The 20,579-nt window shown below is 48.3% G+C and overlaps 1 protein-coding gene across 1 annotated transcript in view; it reads left to right on the forward strand.

The window, feature by feature from the left end:
• Nucleotides 1-20,579, forward strand: part of LOC130281765 (deleted in malignant brain tumors 1 protein-like) — a 69,106-nt gene that overhangs the window by 6,326 nt on the left and 42,201 nt on the right. Inside the window, exons 4-5 of the mRNA XM_056529363.1 lie at nt 4,642-4,801; nt 6,761-6,975. Coding sequence (XP_056385338.1) covers nt 4,642-4,801; nt 6,761-6,975 — 375 coding nt within the window. The remainder of the gene's footprint in view (nt 1-4,641; nt 4,802-6,760; nt 6,976-20,579) is intronic.

Raw genomic sequence — 20,579 nt, forward strand, 5'->3', positions numbered from 1 at the left:
CGGACATATTTAGCGGAGAGCCATACCTTGTCTCCAGGGGAAAAAACGGGGGGAGCTCTTCTTTTCTTATCCGCGAACCTCTTCATGCGTGAAGAAGCCTGTAAGAGAGAATTTTGGGTCTCTCTCCATATAATGGAAAGGTCACGAGAAATTTCATCCACAGCGGGCAGACCAGAGGGCAAGGGGGTAGGGAGGGGGGGAAGAGGGTGACGGCCGTACACCACGAAAAATGGGGATTTGGAGGAAGATTCAGAGACCCTGAAGTTATACGAGAATTCGGCCCATGGAAGGAGATCTGCCCAGTCATCCTGGCGGGAGGAAACAAAATGTCGCAAATAATCACCCAGGATCTGGTTAATTCTTTCTACTTGTCCATTGGACTGGGGATGATATGCAGAGGAAAAATTTAATTTAATCTTGAGTTGTTTACAGAGAGCTCTCCAGAATTTAGACACGAATTGGACCCCTCTATCCGAGACAATCTGCGTAGGCAACCCGTGAAGACGAAAAATGTGTACAAAAAATTGTTTAGCCAACTGAGGCGCAGAAGGAAGACCAGGAAGAGGAATGAAATGTGCCATTTTGGAGAATCGATCAACGACCACCCAAATAACGGTGTTGCCACGGGAAGGGGGTAAATCAGTAATAAAATCCATACCAATCAGAGACCAAGGCTGTTCGGGGACAGGCAGAGGATGAAGAAAACCAGCGGGCTTCTGGCGAGGAGTCTTATCCCGGGCACAGATAGTGCAGGCTCGCACAAAGTCCCCAACATCCGTCTCCAGAGTTGGCCACCAATAGAAGCGGGAGATGAGTTGCACAGATTTCTTGATGCCCGCATGACCTGCGAGATGGGAGGAGTGACCCCATTTGAGGATTCCGAGGCGTTGGCGTGGAGAAACAAAGGTCTTTCCTGGAGGAGTCTGTCTGATGGAGGCAGGAGAAGTGGAGATCAGGCAGTCAGGTGGAATGATGTGTTGCGGAGGGAGATCAACTTCTGAGGCATCCGAGGAACGAGAGAGAGCATCGGCTCTAATGTTCTTATCGGCAGGACGAAAGTGAATCTCAAAATTAAATCGGGCAAAGAACAGAGACCACCGGGCCTGGCGAGGATTCAGCCGTTGGGCCGACTGGAGGTAGGAGAGGTTCTTGTGGTCGGTGTAGATAATAACAGGAAATCTTGATCCCTCCAGCAGATGCCTCCATTCCTCAAGTGCTAATTTAATGGCTAGAAGTTCTCGATCCCCGATGGAGTAGTTCCTCTCCGCTGGAGAGAAGGTCCTAGAGAAAAAACCACAAGTGACAGCATGCCCGGAAGGATTTTTTTGTAGAAGAACAGCTCCAGCTCCTACTGAGGAGGCATCAACCTCCAATAGGAAGGGTTTGGAAGGGTCAGGTCTGGAGAGCACGGGAGCCGAAGAAAAGGCAGACTTGAGTTGTTTAAAGGAGTCTTCTGCTTGAGGAGGCCAGGACTTGGGATCAGCATTTTTCTTGGTTAAAGCCACGATAGGAGCCACAATGGTAGAAAAATGTGGAATAAATTGCCTGTAATAATTGGCGAACCCCAAAAAACGTTGGATAGCACGGAGTCCGGAGGGGCGTGGCCAATTTAAGACGGCAGAGAGTTTGTCTGGATCCATCTGTAGTCCCTGGCCAGAGACCAAATATCCTAGAAAAGGAAGAGATTGGCATTCAAACAGACATTTCTCAATTTTGGCATAGAGTTGGTTGTCACGAAGTCTCTGAAGAACCATACGGACATGCCGGCGGTGTTCCTCTAGATTGGCAGAAAAAATTAGGATATCGTCCAGATATACCACAACACAGGAGTATAATAGATCACGAAAAATTTCATTGACAAAGTCTTGGAAGACGGCAGGGGCATTGCACAGTCCAAAGGGCATGACCAGATACTCAAAGTGTCCATCTCTGGTGTTAAATGCCGTTTTCCACTCGTCCCCCTCTCTGATGCGGATGAGGTTATAGGCGCCTCTTAAGTCCAATTTAGTGAAGATGTGGGCACCTTGGAGGCGATCAAAGAGTTCAGAGATGAGGGGTAAGGGGTAGCGGTTCTTAACCGTGATTTTATTAAGACCGCGGTAGTCAATGCAAGGACGTAGGGAGCCATCTTTTTTGGAGACAAAGAAAAATCCGGCTCCGGCAGGAGAGGAGGATTTACGGATAAAGCCCCTTTTTAGATTCTCCTGGACGTATTCGGACATGGCAAGAGTCTCTGGGGCAGAGAGAGGATAAATTCTGCCCCGGGGTGGAGTAGTACCCGGGAGGAGGTCGATAGGGCAATCATAAGGCCTGTGAGGAGGTAGAGTCTCAGCTTGTTTTTTGCAGAAAACATCCGCGAAGTCCATATAGGCCTTGGGGAGACCGGTTACTGGAGGAACCACAGAGTTACGGCAAGGGTTACTGGGAACCGGTTTTAGACAGTTCTTGGAACAAGAGGACCCCCAACTCTTGATCTCCCCAGTGGACCAATCCAGGGTTGGGGAATGAAGTTGAAGCCAGGGAAGTCCAAGGAGAATCTCCGAGGTGCAATTGGGGAGGACCAAAAGTTCAATCCTCTCATGATGAGATCCGATGCTCATAAGAAGGGGCTCCGTGCGGAAACGTATGGTACAGTCCAATCTTTCATTATTTACACAATTGATGTAGAGGGGTCTGGCGAGACTGGTCACAGGGATGTTGAACCTGTTGACGAGAGAGGCCAAAATAAAATTTCCTGCAGAACCAGAGTCCAAGAAGGCCACTGTAGAGAAGGAGAAGGCAGAAGCAGACATCCGCACAGGCACAGTAAGACGTGGAGAAGCAGAGTAGACATCAAGGACTGTCTCACCTTTGTGCGGAGTCAGCGTACGTCTTTCCAGGCGGGGAGGACGGATAGGACAATCCCTCAGGAAGTGTTCGGTACTAGCACAGTACAGGCAGAGGTTCTCCATACGGCGTCGTGTCCTCTCTTGAGGTGTCAGGCGAGACCGGTCGACCTGCATAGCCTCCACGGCGGGAGGCACAGGAACAGATTGCAGGGGACCAGAGGAGAGAGGAGCCGAGGAGACGAAACGCCTCGTGCGAACAGAGTCCATATCTTGGCGGAGTTCCTGACGCCTTTCAGAAAAACGCATGTCAATGCGAGTGGCTAGGTGAATAAGTTCATGTAGATTAGCAGGAATTTCTCGTGCGGCCAGAACATCTTTAATGTTGCTGGATAGGCCTTTTTTGAAGGTCGCGCAGAGGGCCTCATTATTCCAGGACAATTCTGAAGCAAGTGTACGGAATTGTACGGCATACTCGCCAACGGAAGAATTACCCTGGACCAGGTTCAACAGGGCAGTCTCAGCAGAAGAGGCTCGGGCAGGTTCCTCAAAGACACTTCGGATTTCCGAGAAGAAGGAGTGTACTGAGGCAGTGACGGGGTCATTGCGGTCCCAGAGCGGTGTGGCCCATGACAGGGCTTTTCCGGACAGAAGACTGACTACGAAAGCCACCTTAGACCTTTCAGTGGGAAACAGGTCCGACATCATCTCCAGATGCAGGGAACATTGGGAAAGGAAGCCACGGCAAAACTTAGAGTCCCCATCGAACTTATCCGGCAAGGATAAGCGTATCCCAGGAGCGGCCACTCGCTGCGGAGGAGGTGCAGGAGTTGGCGGAGGAGATGACTGCTGAAGCTGTGGTAGCAACTGTTGTAGCATAACGGTCAGTTGAGACAGCTGTTGGCCTTGTTGCGCAATCTGTTGTGACTGCTGGGCGACCACCGTGGTGAGGTCAGCGACAACTGGCAGAGGAACTTCAGCGGGATCCATGGCCGGATCTACTGTCACGATGCCGGCTGGCAGGTAGTGGACCCTCTGTGCCAGAGAGGGATTGGCGTGGACCGTGCTAGTGGACCGGTTCTAAGCCACTACTGGTTTTCACCAGAGCCCGCCGCAAAGCGGGATGGTCTTGCTGCGGCGGTAGTGACCAGGTCGTATCCACTAGCAACGGCTCACCTCTCTGGCTGCTGAAGATAGGCGCGGTACAAGGGAGTAGGCAGAAGCAAGGTCGGACGTAGCAGAAGGTCGGGGCAGGCAGCAAGGATCGTAGTCAGGGGCAACGGCAGAAGGTCTGGAAACACTGGCAAGGGACACACAAGGAACGCTTTCACTGGCACTAAGGCAACAAGATCCGGCAAGGGAGTGCAAGGGAAGTGAGGTAATATAGGGAGTGCACAGGTGATAACTCTAATTGGAACCACTGCGCCAATCAGCGGCGCAGTGGCCCTTTAAATCGCAGAGACCCGGCGCGCGCGCGCCCTAGGGAGCGGGGCCGCGCGCGCCGGGACAGAACAGACGGGGAGCGAGTCAGGTAGGAGAGCCGGGGTGCGCATCGCGAGCGGGCGCTACCCGCATCGCGAATCGCATCCCGGCTAGCAGCAGGATCGCAGCGCCCCGGGTCAGAGGACGTGACCGGGGCGCTGCAGCGGAGGAGGTGAAGCGAGCGCTCCGGGGAGGAGCGGGAACCCGGAGCGCTCGGCGTAACAGAAGTCCATATGTTGGTGGAGGTATTGGTTTCACTCTTCTTTCAGACACCATTCTTTTGTTGGACTGTACATTTTACATTTACAAACACAATATATTTCTGTCCTTACAGAAAGGAGTCATACTTACACTTGTGGAGAAATACTTACGACAAGATATGGAAGATTTACTAGCCCCCTATATCCCAGCTCTTATCCTCGTGACAGTCAATGTAAATGGGAAATTCGGTCAGCTCCAAAAACTGTCATAAAACTCAAATTTGTTCGCATAGAGTAAGTACGGGGTATGTCTGGAGATAGGGTTAAACTGATTGCTTTGTAGTCATTGATGACTGATGTATAATGAGATCTCCTCAATATAACCTATTGGCTGCATTTCTTTAAAGAGCACCTGTCATCAACTAAACTTTCCCTAATCCCCCTGCCCATCTGTCCCTAACTCTAACTAAGCCTATCCCTGTGTTTATTGCGGTTGTATACCGCATGTAAATACCTTTTATATATTCATCTTCGGTAGCTCAGGAGCGCTCTTTCACAGAGGAGCGGAAGGAGGCGTGTCCCGGCAGGCGCGACATCACATGAAGCCAGGCCGGGACTTCTTCCTCCCACTTCTTGTATTCTGCGCTCCCCCCCAGGAGCGCGCATACAAGCAATGTACAGGGGAGGGACGGCAGCTCATTTCTCAAAGATTATTATTTTTTATTACTTACATTTAGAAAAATGATAGCTCGATCAGAGCCAACAAAAGTAGTGCCACACTCTCTCCTCAGACCGTCAGCGTTGCACTAAAAAGTCAATGCTGATGGCTGGACAAATATAATGTGAGGGGCGGGGAGAAAAACCAGGGGAAGTAGCTATTACAGTGACAGAAGTAAGATGACACGGAACACAGAGCAGGGATTGCAGTGAGAGGATACAATGTATAAGATAACAGGTGCTGAGGGGCAGGGGAGGTGACTGGGCTCTGAGAGGCACCTGCAGGCTTCTAGCTCACAGTGCTGCTCATGTATGATTGACAGGCACTGAACTTCCTGTGGAAGGACCAATGCCCTTCAGCATTTAATCTTAAGAGCTGTACACTTACTATGCAAAGCATAGGATGCTGCCTGCAGACCAGTAGAAGAGTGACCTCTAGTGGCCAAAAGTATAAAATGAAAAAACTGGTATAAATATTAATATGTTTTAATGAAGATATATTACAATATGTCTTCATTAATGATTAGGAATAACATATTCAAAGTTTTTGTTGATGACAGGTGCTCTTTAAAATCTGTCTTTTACCTCAAATCAGTTTGACCACTTGCTTCACAACTGTTTATTAAAGGGGTCCTTCCATCTTGGACAGGGTATGCTGTCAGATAGATGTGAGTCTGACCTCTGTGATCCATTCCTGTCTCAAAATCAAGAGCCTCTGGCTTGACTGTGGCTCCCAAAGGTATGTGGGAAGCCAAAAACAGACAAAATGGCTGTTTTACGCAGTTAATAAGAGTTGTATAAAGAGTAGCTGGTGGTGCTATATTGTGTATACAACTACTATTAACCTGAAATATCCCTCTGGGACCCTGATCTATCAAACACTTAAGGGGTACTCCACCCCTAGACATCTTATCCCCTATCCAAAAGATACGGATAAGATGTCTGATCGTGGGGGTCACGCCACTGGGGACCCCCGTGATCTCGGCTGCCGCACCCCAGAAAACCGGTGCATGGAGCGGACTTCGCTCCGTGCCAGATGACTGTTGATGTGGAGCAGAGACCCGTGACGTCACGGCCATGCCCCTTCCATCTTGGACAGGATATGCTGTCAGATAGATGTGAGTCTGACCTCTGTGATCCATGCCTGCGCCCCGCTTGGCCATGACGTCACGAGTGGGGCACAGCCGTGATGTAATGAGCTAAACGAATGCCGCAGGGAGATCTGGGAGTCCCCAGCTGCATGACTCTTGCCATCACACATCTTATCCCCTATCCTTTGGATAAGGGATAAGATATCTAGGGGCAGAGTACCCCTTTAAAGCATATCCTTTGCATATGTCATAAATGTCTCAGATTGGAATACCCGTTTAGAACTCTTTTCTGTTGACTCTCATAAGCCTGAACTTTTAGCCATGCATGTAATTTGTAATATCACTACAGGTTATGGGGATATGGTGGATGTTATATATTTTGCTACTGTTCTTTATACTGTTTTGTTTTTGTTGTATTTTCTTCCTTTTTTCTTCTTCTTAACAGCTTAGAAAGTAATGAAAACTGTAAATTTGATTCTGTGACCATATATGATGGGCCTCTGGGGAGTTCTAAACTTGGGACATTTTGCCAGTCAAGAAATGACACAATCCATTCTTCATCAAATGTAATGACTGTTGTGTTTATAAGCGATGGATCCATACAAAATACTGGTTTTGAAGCTTACTACAGTGTATCAGCTGCACCAAATTTAATGTCAGGTACAAATATGCAAATGTATTCTCAATTGTTCATATCCAGTGCCAGACATAGTGAATTTCAACAATAAAGCCTGCCAGAGTACATCCATCAAAAGTACTTGCCAGGCTGCACCCATAATCATTGTGCGATAGAGTCCACCTGGAAAACTGCAACTATTAACTGTCCCACACTGCCCTATTATTAGTGCCAGTCTGCAAATACGGATAGTGAGAGACAATATGTTTAAATAGATAAATAAAATATTAGATTGCATTCAGAGGGTTAAAGGGGTTATCCACCATGAATTGATTTTAGTAAGTACATGCCAGACAGTAATGGACATGCTTAGGAAGCATCCGGGCTTGTCTAGGGGTTAAATAGTTTTGTTGTGAGATTACCATATGGCTGTGGCCATCTTTTTGTGAAATGGCTATTTCCTGTTGGAGTCCGTTCTCTCAAACTACAAATCCCATAGTTCCTTGTTTGTAAGTGTGAGGTTACTTTCCTCACTCCATCACATCAGCCACCCCACCCATTGAAACACACCTGTACTGCCTTATACATGCAATAGACCAGTGTTTTCTGACCAGGGTGCCTCCAGCTGTTGCAAATTCTTGCAAAATGATCTCCCACCCAGCGGTTGCTCCACCCACTGAAGCAAAGATAGGCTCTCTCTGAACACCTGACTAGTGATGTAATGTCACGAGCTGCACTGCATCCTGGAAAATCTGAGATGACAGTAATTTTGTATGCTGTTAAAAATAAATGTAGGGGCAAAACTCACAGAAGAATTGCAAGACCACCATGAAACACAGGTACAGACACTATATTGTGCACTATACTTGTGGTAAGCTTGTGGGGGTATTGGGTATATGGGGTGTAGCTGTGCAGTGATGAAAGGGTGCTGGTTTAACCCTTAACTGTCGTGACGCCAGGGTAAGGGCTCCTCTGTATATGCTTGTCCTATTGCCACCTGTCCCAAGAGTGATAGGGAGGTAAAATTAATGATTGTCCACAACCGGAGGTTTCAGAAAACTGTCGGAACTTTTACTGCAGGTTTTATGCAGAATTAAACAGGAACAGTCTTTGTACAATCAGAGTCTATGAGGATCCTGACAGTTGGTTGGGACCTTGTGAGTATTAAGCTCAGAAGATTTATATGCGCTGTTCCGCTGGATTTAGGGGATTGAGTTTAGGTTCAGCAGTCTTGCGGACTTTAGCGGGGAGTTGTATTATAACTCACGGTTTGGTATTATCAGGCTTCGGCCTGGTCTTGTCTTTGTAAGTTGCACGGATCTCTACTCTCTGCCAGTCCAGAACCCAAGAGATATGCTGCTTGCTTTGCAGCACAGGAGCAAGAGAGAGCGGATTGGCTGGCAGCTCCCTTATATGGGCAGGGGCTGGCCTTGAGCTCATTGGTCCATACCATCTGTCATTCACTTTTCACAAGGAATTATGGTCTAAACATGTGACCACCCATGTGACTTAGGAAGGTCCTTCAACATATCCTAAGAGAATTAACATTAGTCACATGACTAAGTCGACCTCGTCGTCTGTCCCCTAAGGCAGAGGGACAAAGTGCAACAGTTGCTTTTTAACAGTTCTTGGCATAATTTTTCAAATGTCCATTATTCAGGCTGTATGAACATATGACAAGAGAATCTTTGCGCATAATAATTGTCAATGCAAGCTCTGAAGAAATTAGTATTATTTTTTTTCTTTTATATTTTAGGCGAACAAAATTATACATTACATTTTTTATGTACAAACATAAGTATTGATAAACTCATGAACAGGATTATGCTGTTCACGAATTTAGTAACAGGATGACATTATAAGATATTAGATGCATCCTAACACTTTTACTTACTTTATCATTTTTTCTATTTTCTCTTGACTGACTAGAAACCTTATATACTAAACATTATAAATATCACTTGACATTTTTATTTACCACATTTGTTACCTGTGTAGTCCACTGAAGTTATATTGGCTTGCCTGTGGATATCTACCAATAACCAGCTACTAGGGTCCATTGACTACACGCACTTATCCCTAGAACTCAACAGATAAACCTTACCTAGGTTACCTTTTTGAATATGTGTATACACTTAGGCTTACAGGAGCGCCTTCTGGCCAGGAAGAGCATCATGAACACATAGAGAGAGGAAAGTTAGTGTACATAACAGTGGCAGGAATTGAATAATGACATAGGCTACAATCCCTTAACCTCTTAAGGACCCAGGACGTCCCCGTAGGTCCTGGCGTATTCCGGTCCCTGCCGCGCGCCGGGCAGAGATCGGAACCGGATGCCTGCTGAAATGCTTCATGGGGGGGGGGGGGGGTTACTTCCACCCGCCCTGCCCGGCCCCTTGAAGTCCGGAGAGGACAGGAGGAAGACCGGAGGACGGGGGAGTGCTGGGGACCGGCCCCGTTACTTACCTTGTCCCTGAAGACCCGGATCCCGGCGATGAAGACGACGGCGACAGGTGAGTAGATCTTCAGCCGCGGTCGGGCCCTTTACAGCAATGCACGTCGCCATAAAGCGACATGCATTGCTGTATTGGTACCCTGTATACTACAACTCCCAGCATGCCCAGACAGCCCTTGGCGTCTGGGCATGCTGGGAGTTGCAGTTTTGCAACTTCTGGAGGTCCACAGTTTTGGGACCACTGTGCCCTTCCAAATGTTGCAAAACTACACATCCTCAGCATGCCCTTACTGTCCAGTAATGCTGGGAGTTGTAGTTCTGTAACATATGGCCCTTCAGATGTTGCAGAACTACAACTCCCAGCATGCCTGGACAGTTTTGGCCTACTGTGAGTTGTAGTTTTGCAACATCTGGAAGGGCACAGATTGGGAACCACTGTATTAGTCGTCTGCAAACTGTAGTCCTCCAGATGTTGCAAAACTACAACTCCAAGCATGCTGGGAGTTGTAGTTCGGCAACATCTGTCTCTAAAGATGTTGCCGAACTACTACTCCCAGCATGCCTGAGAATGTTTGGGAGTTGTGGTTTTGCAACAGCTGGAGGTACACTGGTTGGGAAACATTGTCTGTTTCCTAACTCAGTGTTTCCCAACCCATGTGCCTCCAGCTGTTGCAAAACTATAACTACCAGCATGCACTGATAGACTGTGCATGCTGGGAGTTGTAGTTTTGCAACAGCTGGAGGTCCCACCCTGTGAATGTACAGGGTACATTCACATGGGCAGGGGGCTTACAGTGAGTATCAGGCTGCAAGTTTGCGATGCAGCAAATTTTGCGCGGCAGCTCAAACTCGCAGCAGGAAACTCGCTGTAATCCCCCGCCCGTGTGACTGTACCCTAAAAACACTACACTACACTAACACAAAATAAAATAAAAAGTAAAAAACACTACATATACACATACCCCTACACAGCCCCCCTCCCCAATAAAAATGAAAAACGTCTGGTACGCAACTGTTTCCAAAATGGAGCCTCCAGCTGTTGCAAAACAACAACTCCCAGTATTGCCGGACAGCCGTTGACTGTCCAAGCATACTGGGAGTTTTGCAACAGCTGGAGGCACCCTGTTTGGGAATCACTGGCGTAGAATACCCCTATGTCCACCCCTATGCAAATCCCTAATTCAGGCCTCAAATGCGCATGGCACTCTCACTTCGGAGCCCTGTCGTATTTCAAGGCAACAGTTTAAGGTCACATATGGGGTATCGCCGTACTCGGCAGAAATTGCCTAACAAATTTTGGGGGTCTTTTTCTCCTTTCGCCCCTTATTATAAGGTGAAGTTGGGGTCTACGCCTTGTTACATTCCTCAAGGGGTCTAGTTTCCAAAATGGTATGCCATGTGGGGGTTATTTTGCTGTCCTGGCACCATATGGGCTTCCTAAATGCAAAATGCCCCCCGAGCAAAATTTGCTCTCAAAAAGCCAAATATGACTCCTTCTCTTCTGAGCATTGTAGTTCGCCGTAGTGCACTTCAGGTCAACTTATGGGGTACCTCCATACTCAGAAGAGATGGGGTTACAATTGTTGGGGGGTATTTTTTGCTATTAACCCTTGCAAAAATGTGAAATTTGGGGGGAAACACATTTTAGTGAAATTTTATTTTTATTTTTTTACATATGCAAAAGTCGTGAAACCCCTGTGATGTATTAAGGCTCACTTTATTCCTTGTTACGTACCTCAAGGGGTCTAGTTTCCAAAATGGTATGCCATGTGTTTTTTTTTTTTGCTTTTCTGGCACCATGGGGGCTTCCTAAATGCAACATGCCCCCCAAGAACCATTTAAAAAAAACGTACTCTCCAAAATTCCCTTGTCGCTCCTTCGCTTCTGAGCCCTCTACTGCGCCCGCCGAACACTTTACATAGACATATGAGGTATGTGCTTACTCGAGAGAAATTGGGCTACAAAAATAACAATACATTTTCTCCTTTTATCCCTTGTAAAAATAAAAAAATTGGGTCTACAAGAACGGAGATTGTGAAAAATGGAGATTGTGAATTTTCTCCTTCACTTTGCTGCTATTCCTGTGAAACACCTAAAGGGTTAAAACACATACTGAATGTCATTTTGAATACTTTGGGGGGTGCAGTTTTTATAATGGGGTCATTTGTGGGGTATTTCTAATATGAAGACCCTTCAAATCCACTTCAAACCTGAACTGGTCCCTGAAAAATTGTGAGTTTGGAAATTTTGTGAAAAATTGGAAAATTGCTGCTGAAGTTTGAAGCCCTCTGGTGTCTTCCAAAAGTAAAAACATGTAAATTTTATAATGCAAACATAAAGTGGACATATTGTATATGTGAATAAAAAAAATATATTTGGAATATCCATTTTCCTTACAAGCAGAGAGCTTCAAAGTTAGAAAAATGCTAAATTTTCAAATTTTTCATCAAATTTTGGGATTTTTCACCAAGAAAGCATGCAAGTTACCACAAAATTCTACCACTATGTTAAAGTAGAATATGTCACGAAAAAACAATCTCGGAATCAGAATGATAACTAAAAGCATTCCAGAGTTATTAATGTTTAAAGTGACAGTGGTCAGATGTGCAAAAAATGGCCGCGTCCTAAGGTATAAAATGGCTGGTTTCTTAAGGGGTTAAAGTTTTGTTTTGTCGTTACTTAGAATATGAGATATTTTTGGTTTTATTTGGTATACTAAATTAAAGTGAGGTAGGTACACTAAAGTGACTATTTGATGTAATATGTGTACATTAATTATTTGAAAAGTCAGTCTTGGTATCTTAACCCCTTAAGGACACATGACGTACTGGAACGTCATGTGTCCACTCCCGATCTATAACGCGGGGCCACGGCGTGGCCCCGCGTCATAGCGGGTCGGGCCCGGCCTCTAACAACGGCCGGGACCCGTGGCTAATAGCGCGCGGCATTGATCGCTGTGCCGCGCGCTATTAACCCTTTAGACGCGGCGTTCAAAGTTGAACGCCGCGTCTAAAGTGAAACCGAAAGCATGCCGGCTAGCTCAGTGGGCTGTTCGGGATAGCCGCGGTGAAATCGCGGCATCCCGAACAGCTGACAGGACAGCGGGAGGGCCCCTACCTGCCTCCTCGCTGTCCGATCGCCGAATGACTGCTCAGTGCCTGAGATCCAGGCATGAGCAGTCATGCGGCAGAATCATCGATCACTGGTTTCTTATGAGAAACCAGTGATCAATGTAAAAGATCAGTGTGTGCAGTGTTATAGGTCCCTATGGGACCTATAACACTGCAAAAAAAAAGTGCAAAAAAAAAGTGAATAAACATCATTTAACCCCTTCCCTATTAAAAGTTTGAATCACCCCCCTTTTCCCATAAAAGAAAAAACACAGTGTAAATAAAAATAAAAATAAACATAAATGGTATCGCCGCGTGCGGAAATGTCCGAATTATAAAAATATATCGTTAATTAAACCGCACGGTCAATGGCGTGCGCGCAAAAAAATTCCAAAGTCCAAAATAGTGCATTTTTGGTCACTTTTTATATCATGAAAAAATGAATAAAAAGCGATCAATAAGTCCTATCAATGCAAAAATGGTACCGTTAAAAACTTCAGATCACGGCACAAAAAATGAGCCCTCATACCGCCCCATACACGGAAAAATAAAAAAGTTATAGGGGTCAGAAGATGACAATTTTAAACGTATTAATTTTCCTGCATGTAGTTATGATTTTTTCCAGAAGTCCGACAAAATCAAACCTATATAAGTAGGGTATCATTTTAATCATATGGACCTACAGAATACATATCAGGTGTCATTTTTACCGAAAAATGTACTACGTAGAAACGGAAGCCCCCAAAAGTTACAAAACAGCGTTTTTTTTAAAATTTTGTCGCACAATGATTTTTTTTCCCGCTTCACCATAGATTTTTGGGCAAAATGACTGACGTCATTACAAAGTAGAATTGGTGGCGCAAAAAATAAGCCATCATATGGATTTTTAGGTGTAAATTTGAAAGAGTTATGATTTTTTAAAGGCAAGGAGCAAAAAACGAAAATGCAAAAACGGAAAAACCTCCGGTCCTTAAGGGGTTAAGGGTAGGTTACCCTGAGTAGACCTTTGAGAAGGTGTTAGTGAGGGGTGACAGGAATGTTACTCTCAGAGGAGCTGAGAGAGCCACCTACTTACAACTACAACACCTATTATTATTATTTTTCTTTTTTTAAGTAAACGTGCAGAAGCAAAAATTTTCGTGTACAAGAACCAATTACTTCTGGTTCAACCTGAGAACATGCATTTATTGAGATTACAACAAGTTTCAGGTGCATTCACCTGATAAAGGCAATTAGGCAAAGAAATAATATGGGATTATATACATTTAGACATCTTATCCCCTATCCAAAGGATAGGGGATAAGATGCCTGATCGCGGGAGTCCCGCTGCTAGGGACCCCCGGGATCTTGCACGCGGCACCCCATTTGTAATCAGTCCCTGGAGCGTGTTCGCTCCGGGTCTGATTACGGATGACCACAAGGCCGGTGGCGTGTGACGTCACGCCTCCGCCCCCGTGTGACGTCACGCTCCGCCCCTCAATGCAAGCCCACGGGAGGGGGCGTGACAGCTATCACGCCCCCTCCCGTAGGCTTGCATTGAGGGGCGGAGTGTGACGTCACACGGGGCGGAGGCGTGACGTCACACGCCGCCGGCCTTGTGGTCATCCGTAATCAGACCCGGAGTGAACACGCTCCGGGGACTGATTACAAACGGGGTGCAGCATGCAAGATCCCGGGGGTCCCCAGCGGTGGGACTCCCGCGATCAGGCATCTTAAGATGTCTGAGCAATAGTGTTGAGCGGCATAGGCCACATTCGAATTCGCGAATATTCGCGAATATATGGACGAATATTCGTCATATATTCGCAAATATTCGCATATTCGTTATATCCTCGTTTTATTTTCGCATATGCTAATTTTCGCATATGCGAATTTTAGCACGCCAGTCTCACACAGTAGTATTAGAGCCTTCTGTTACGCCTAGCGCTCCGGGTCCCCGCTCCTCCCCGGAGCGCTCACGGCGTCTCTCTCCCTGCAGCGCCCCGGTCAGTCCCGCTGACCGGGAGCGCTGCACTGACATGGCCGTCGGGGATGCGATTCGCACAGCGGGACGCGCCCGCTCGCGAATCGCATCCCAAGTCACTTACCCGTCCCGGGCCCCTCCTGTCATGTGCTGGCGCGCGCCTCCGCTCTCTAGGGCGCGCGCGCGCCAGCTCTCTGACACTTAAAGGGCCAGTGCACCAATGATTGGTGCCTGGCCCAATTAGCTTAATTGGCTTCCACCTGCTCCCTGGCTATATCTGATCACTTCCCTTGCACTCCCTTGCCGGATCTTGTTGCCTTGTGCCAGTGAAAGCGTTTAGTGTTGTCCAAAGCCTGTGTTACCTGAACTCCTGCTATCCACCTTGACTACGAACCTTGCCGCCTGCCCCGACCTTCTGCTACGTCTGACCTTGCCTCTGCCTAGTCCTTCTGTCCCACGCCTTCTCAGCAGTCAGCGAGGTTGAGCCGTTGCTAGTGGATACGACCTGGTTGCTACTGCCGCAGCAAGACCATCCCGCTTTGCGGCGGGCTCTGGTGAACACCAGTAGCCTCTTAGAACCGGTCCACCAGCACGGTCCACGCCTATCCCTCGCTGACACAGAGGATCCACTACCTGTAAGCCGAATTGTGACAGTAGATCCGGCCATGGATCCCGCTGAGGTGCCGCTGCCAAGTCTCGCTGACCTTCCCACGGTGGTCGCTCAGCAATCGCAGCAAATTGCCCAACAAGGACAGCAGCTGTCGCAGTTGACCGCCACGTTACAGCAACTTCTGCCTCTGCTACAGCAGCAACCATCTCCTCCGCCAGCTCCTGCACCTCCTCCGCAGCGAGTGGCCGCTCCTAGCCTCCGCTTGTCCCTGCCGGACAAATTTGATGGGGACTCTAGACTCTGCCGTGGATTTTTGTCTCAATGTTCCCTGCATATGGAGATGTTGTCGGACTTGTTTCCTACAGAACGGTCTAAGGTGGCGTTCGTAGTGAGCCTTCTTTCAGGAAAGGCCTTGTCTTGGGCCACACCGCTCTGGGACCGCAATGATCCTGCCACAGCCACAGTCCAGTCCTTCGCTGAAGTCCGGAGTGTCTTCGAGGAACCAGCCCGAGCTTCTTCTGCCGAGACTGCCCTGCTGAACCTGGTCCAGGGTAATTCTTCAGTGGGCGAGTACGCCATCCAATTTCGTACTCTTGCTTCCGAATTATCATGGAATAATGAGGCTCTCTGCACGACCTTTAAAAAAGGCCTATCCAGTAGCATCAAGGATGTGCTGGCCGCACAAGAGATTCCTGCCAACCTGCAAGAACTTATCCATTTGGCCACCCGCATTGACATGCGTTTTTCTGAGAGACATCAGGAGCTCCGCCAGGAAAAAGACTTAGATCTCTGGGCACCTCTCCCACAGCATCCTTTGCAGTCTACGCCTGGGCCTCCCGCCGAGGAGGCCATGCAAGTGGATCGGTGTCGCCTGACCCAGGAAGAGAGGAATCGCCGTAGGGAAGAAAATCTTTGTCTGTACTGTGCCAGTACCGAGCATTTCTTGGTGGATTGCCCTATTCGTCCTCCACGTCTGGGAAACGCACGCACGCACCCAGCTCACGTGGGTGTGGCGTCTCTTGGTTCAAAGTCTGCTTCTCCACGTCTCACGGTGCCCGTGCGGATTTGTCCTTCAGCCAACTCCTCCCTCTCAGCCGTGGCCTGCTTGGACTCTGGTGCCTCTGGGAATTTTATTTTGGAGTCTTTGGTGAATAAATTCTGCATCCCGGTGACCCGTCTCGTCAAGCCGCTCTACATTTCCGCGGTCAACGGAGTCAGATTGGATTGCACCGTGCGTTACCGCACAAAACCTCTCTTAATGTGCATTGGACCCCACCACGAAAGGATTGAGTTCTTCGTCCTTCCCAACTGTACCTCTGAGGTCCTCCTCGGTCTGCCATGGCTCCGGCTTCATTCTCCCACCCTTGACTGGACCACCGGGGAGATCAAGAACTGGGACTCTGCTTGCCACAAGAGATGCCTCTCCCCCCCTCCCAGTCCCGTCAGGCAAGCCTCAGTGCCTCCTCATGGCCCCCGTCCTTGTGTCACCCTGCCCCGTGCCAAGCTTCACCCTCTGCCCTCCCTCCCCATTCCCACTCCTGCTGTACTGCCTGCCTTTGAGGAAACCCTCCATTCACTCCCGGTGTCCTCGTCCCAGGTAAAGCAGTTGTCGGACAAAAAAAGGGGGAGACCTAAGGGGGGGGGGGGGGTACTTTTACGCCTAGCGCTCCGGGTCCGCGCTCCTCCCCGGAGCGCTCACGGCGTCTCTCTCCCTGCAGCGCCCCGGTCAGTCCCGCTGACCGGGAGCGCTGCACTGACATGGCCGTCGGGGATGCGATTCGCACAGCGGGACGCGCCCGCTCGCGAATCGCATCCCAAGTCACTTACCCGTCCCGGGCCCCTCCTGTCATGTGCTGGCGCGCGCGGCTCCGCTCTCTAGGGCGCGCGCGCGCCAGCTCTCTGAGACTTAAAGGGCCAGTGCACCAATGATTGGTGCCTGGCCCAATTAGCTTAATTGGCTTCCACCTGCTCCCTGGCTATATCTGATCACTTCCCCTGCACTCCCTTGCCGGATCTTGTTGCCTTGTGCCAGTGAAAGCGTTTAGTGTTGTCCAAAGCCTGTGTTACCTGAACTCCTGCTATCCACCTTGACTACGAACCTTGCCGCCTGCCCCGACCTTCTGCTACGTCTGACCTTGCCTCTGCCTAGTCCTTCTGTCCCACGCCTTCTCAGCAGTCAGCGAGGTTGAGCCGTTGCTAGTGGATACGACCTGGTTGCTACTGCCGCAGCAAGACCATCCCGCTTTGCGGCGGGCTCTGGTGAACACCAGTAGCCTCTTAGAACCGGTCCACCAGCACGGTCCACGCCTATCCCTCGCTGACACAGAGGATCCACTACCTGTAAGCCGAATCGTGACACCTTCTTTACACCACACAAGCTGGAAGCAGAGAGGGGTGATCACTGTGATGTGTACTGTGAAGAAAAAAAAAACAAAAAACGAATATTCGTAATTACGAATATATAGCGCTATATTCGCGAAATTCGCGAATTCGCGAATATGCGATATTCGCGAATAATATTCGAATTGCGAATATTCGCGAGCAACACTACTGAGCAACGGAGAACCCCTTTAAATAGATGCACAAGGATCATCAGTCCACCTGCACTAGGAGTCCATAGGACACGGCTACCAAATCTAGCCGGGCATACACTTGCGAATCTCCTAAGGGCTAGGAGTCTCTTGATCCAAGGGTCAGGCACAAGCTTAGTGGTTGCATGGATAACTCAAACTGTCTTAGCAAAGTTCTGCTAGGTGCCGCCTTAAGCAATTTCAACAGTCGGTGCAGACAAAATCAAGATGAAACATTAACCCTTTAAAAAAAAGCTCTTTCGATGTCGTCCAACCCCTCTTGCAGAACCCCTGCCCCTCTTGACTTCAGAACTGGGCAAGGGGTGGATGTTGGTGTCCCACACCACATTAGAGAAGGTAGAGTAGTTTTGCCATCAATTCGACCATTTCGGCCTCCTGACGGGCCCTTTCCCTCTGTACCATTAAAACCAGTGGGAGTGGCTTTCCAGGCAGGGGTGGAAGAACATCATGCATATATTGAATCAACTCTGGTTCATCACCAAATGTCCATCTAGGCAAACGTGGCGAGCTCGGTTGTGCACTTGGCAAACTTAAATCAGACAGGGGTATTTCTGGCTTTGGGCTGGAGGAGGAAGAAAAGGCCGCTTCTGGTGGGGTACTTACAGAAGATTCCTCCGTCGGGATCTCAGCCCACAAACCCCATGTCCGATAGTGAGGGGACAGTCTCACAGGTGAGGATGCTCCAGGTGTCCCAGCAGTTTCTCTTGGAGGAGTGTCTGGGCCAGTCGTCGTCATGGTCGGGCAACGGGGGAAGATTGCAGGCCCCCTCTGCATCCAATGATAACTGCTGCAGATGGTCGGCAAGGTCTTGGAACAGTTGGGCTGCAACCGCCAAAACTTTCCTCTGCTCCGGCGCCATCTTGGAACTCTCACCGCGTGGAACGCTGCTCTCCACCATGTCTGTACTCTCCATCTCTTCCTCGTGCAGACTGAAGAGGTCGCTGTGCAGGGCTCCTTTTATAATGGACTTCTCCAAAATGGCTGCCAGCCGGAAGGACGTCATCGGTGCAGCCCCGACTTCCGGGCCCCCGGGAAACAACAGCAGTGAATCTAAGTTCGCCTTTGGCTGCAACACATTTACTTGGTAGCCACGCCCAGGGACGGGTCGTGGCGCAGCGTGGGCTTTTTTCGCGTGCTTCTCCGGCAGCGAATTAATTCTTGCAGCGCTGACCGGACCAGGGGATCGTAGCATGTATTCACCTTGTACTTTACACATCCTTGCAACCAATAAATCTTTGCCTCCCCCCTTACTTTTCGCGTGCCCTCCTTGCACGCAATACCACAAACACAGTCCAGTACACTTGAATGGTGATTCACAGCACATAAAGTCTTTTACATAGGGGGAGTACTCTGTAAATGGTGGCAACAGCTGTAGGCATACACCCGTATCCTGTTCGTAAGACGCCAAAAAGCTATGTGGTAAGCTTGTGGGGGTATTGGGTATATGGGGTGTAGCTGTGCAGTGATGAAAGTGTGCTGGTTTAACCCTTAACTGTCATGACGCCAGGGTGAGGGCTCCTCTGTATATGCTTGTCCTATCGCCACTCGTCCCAAGAGCGATAGGGAGGTATAATAAATGATTGTCCACAACCGGAGGTTTCATAAAACTGTCGGAACTTTTACTGCAGGTTTTATGCAGAATTAAACAGGAACAGTCTTTGTACAATCAGAGTCTATGAGGATCCTGACAGTTGGTTGTGACCTTGTGAGTTTTAAGCTCAGGAGATTTATATGCGCTGTTTCTCTGGATTTAGGGGATTGAGTTTAGATCCAGCAGTCATGCGGACTTTAGCGGGGAGTTGTATTATAACTCACGGTTTGGTATTATCAGGCTTTCAGGCTTGGCCTGGTCTTGTCTTTGTAAGTTGCGCGGATCTCTACTCTCTGCTAGTCCGGAATCCAAGAGATATGCTGCTTGCTTTGCAGCTCAGGAGCAAGAGAGAGATGATTGGCTGGCAGCTCCCTTATTTGGGCAGGGGCTGGCCTTGAGCTCATTGGTCCATACCATCTGTCAGTCGCTTTACACAAGGAATTATGGTCTAAACATGTGACCACCCATGTGACCTAGGAAGGTCCTTCAACATATCCTAAGAGAATTTACATTAGTCATATGACTTAAGGTCCTGCGACACTATAGACACAATTAAATATTCAATTAAATATACATATACAAACATCACAAACTTGAAGAAGGAAGAGGTGACTAGGGGCTATCCCACCAGGAGGACCCTACTGGAACGAAGTAACTCTGGCTTAGGGGACCACCATACAAGATACGGTATATACCATACAGTACCGGGACACCACATACTAATGTTACAGTCCCTGTAGCATTACAGTGAAAGGGGTACTATGGAGGGAAAAAAAAGTTTTGAAATCAACTGGTGCCAGAAAAATATACAGAATTGTATAGTACTTCTATTTAAAAATCTTAGTGTCCCTTTCGTTAGCAGAAACTTAATATAATGTAGCTAAAACTGTAATGTCCCAGTACAAGACATGGTCCTGCACTACACTTAGGCCTTGTCAGGTTGAGTCCCTCCGAGATCTGGGGGCACTCCTGCAGTGTCTCCCCTAGTGTTACTTTAATTTTATTTATTGTACTTTATATATAGTCAGTATACTAATGTATAGACAGTATAAAGGACCTTTGGAGGACAATGTAGGAGGATAATGTAATTATCTAAAGGACCTGTGAGATGTTACATGTTATGTTTATGTTATCCAGAGAGTCACCAGCTTAACACATGACCCGCAGCTTGACCTATGGGGTGCTGGCTCAGTCCCCCTTTATCAGAGAGGGAGCCATAGCAATCTGGGTCTTCTACCATCACTCTTGCTGAGGAACAGTGGAGACCAGATGTCTCAGTGCTAGTGTCCAGCTACCTGGAAGGCCTCAAATCTACAAACACTTCCAGT

Source organism: Hyla sarda, chromosome 7 (assembly GCF_029499605.1).
Source record: "Hyla sarda isolate aHylSar1 chromosome 7, aHylSar1.hap1, whole genome shotgun sequence".
Lineage (NCBI taxonomy): Eukaryota > Metazoa > Chordata > Amphibia > Anura > Hylidae > Hyla > Hyla sarda.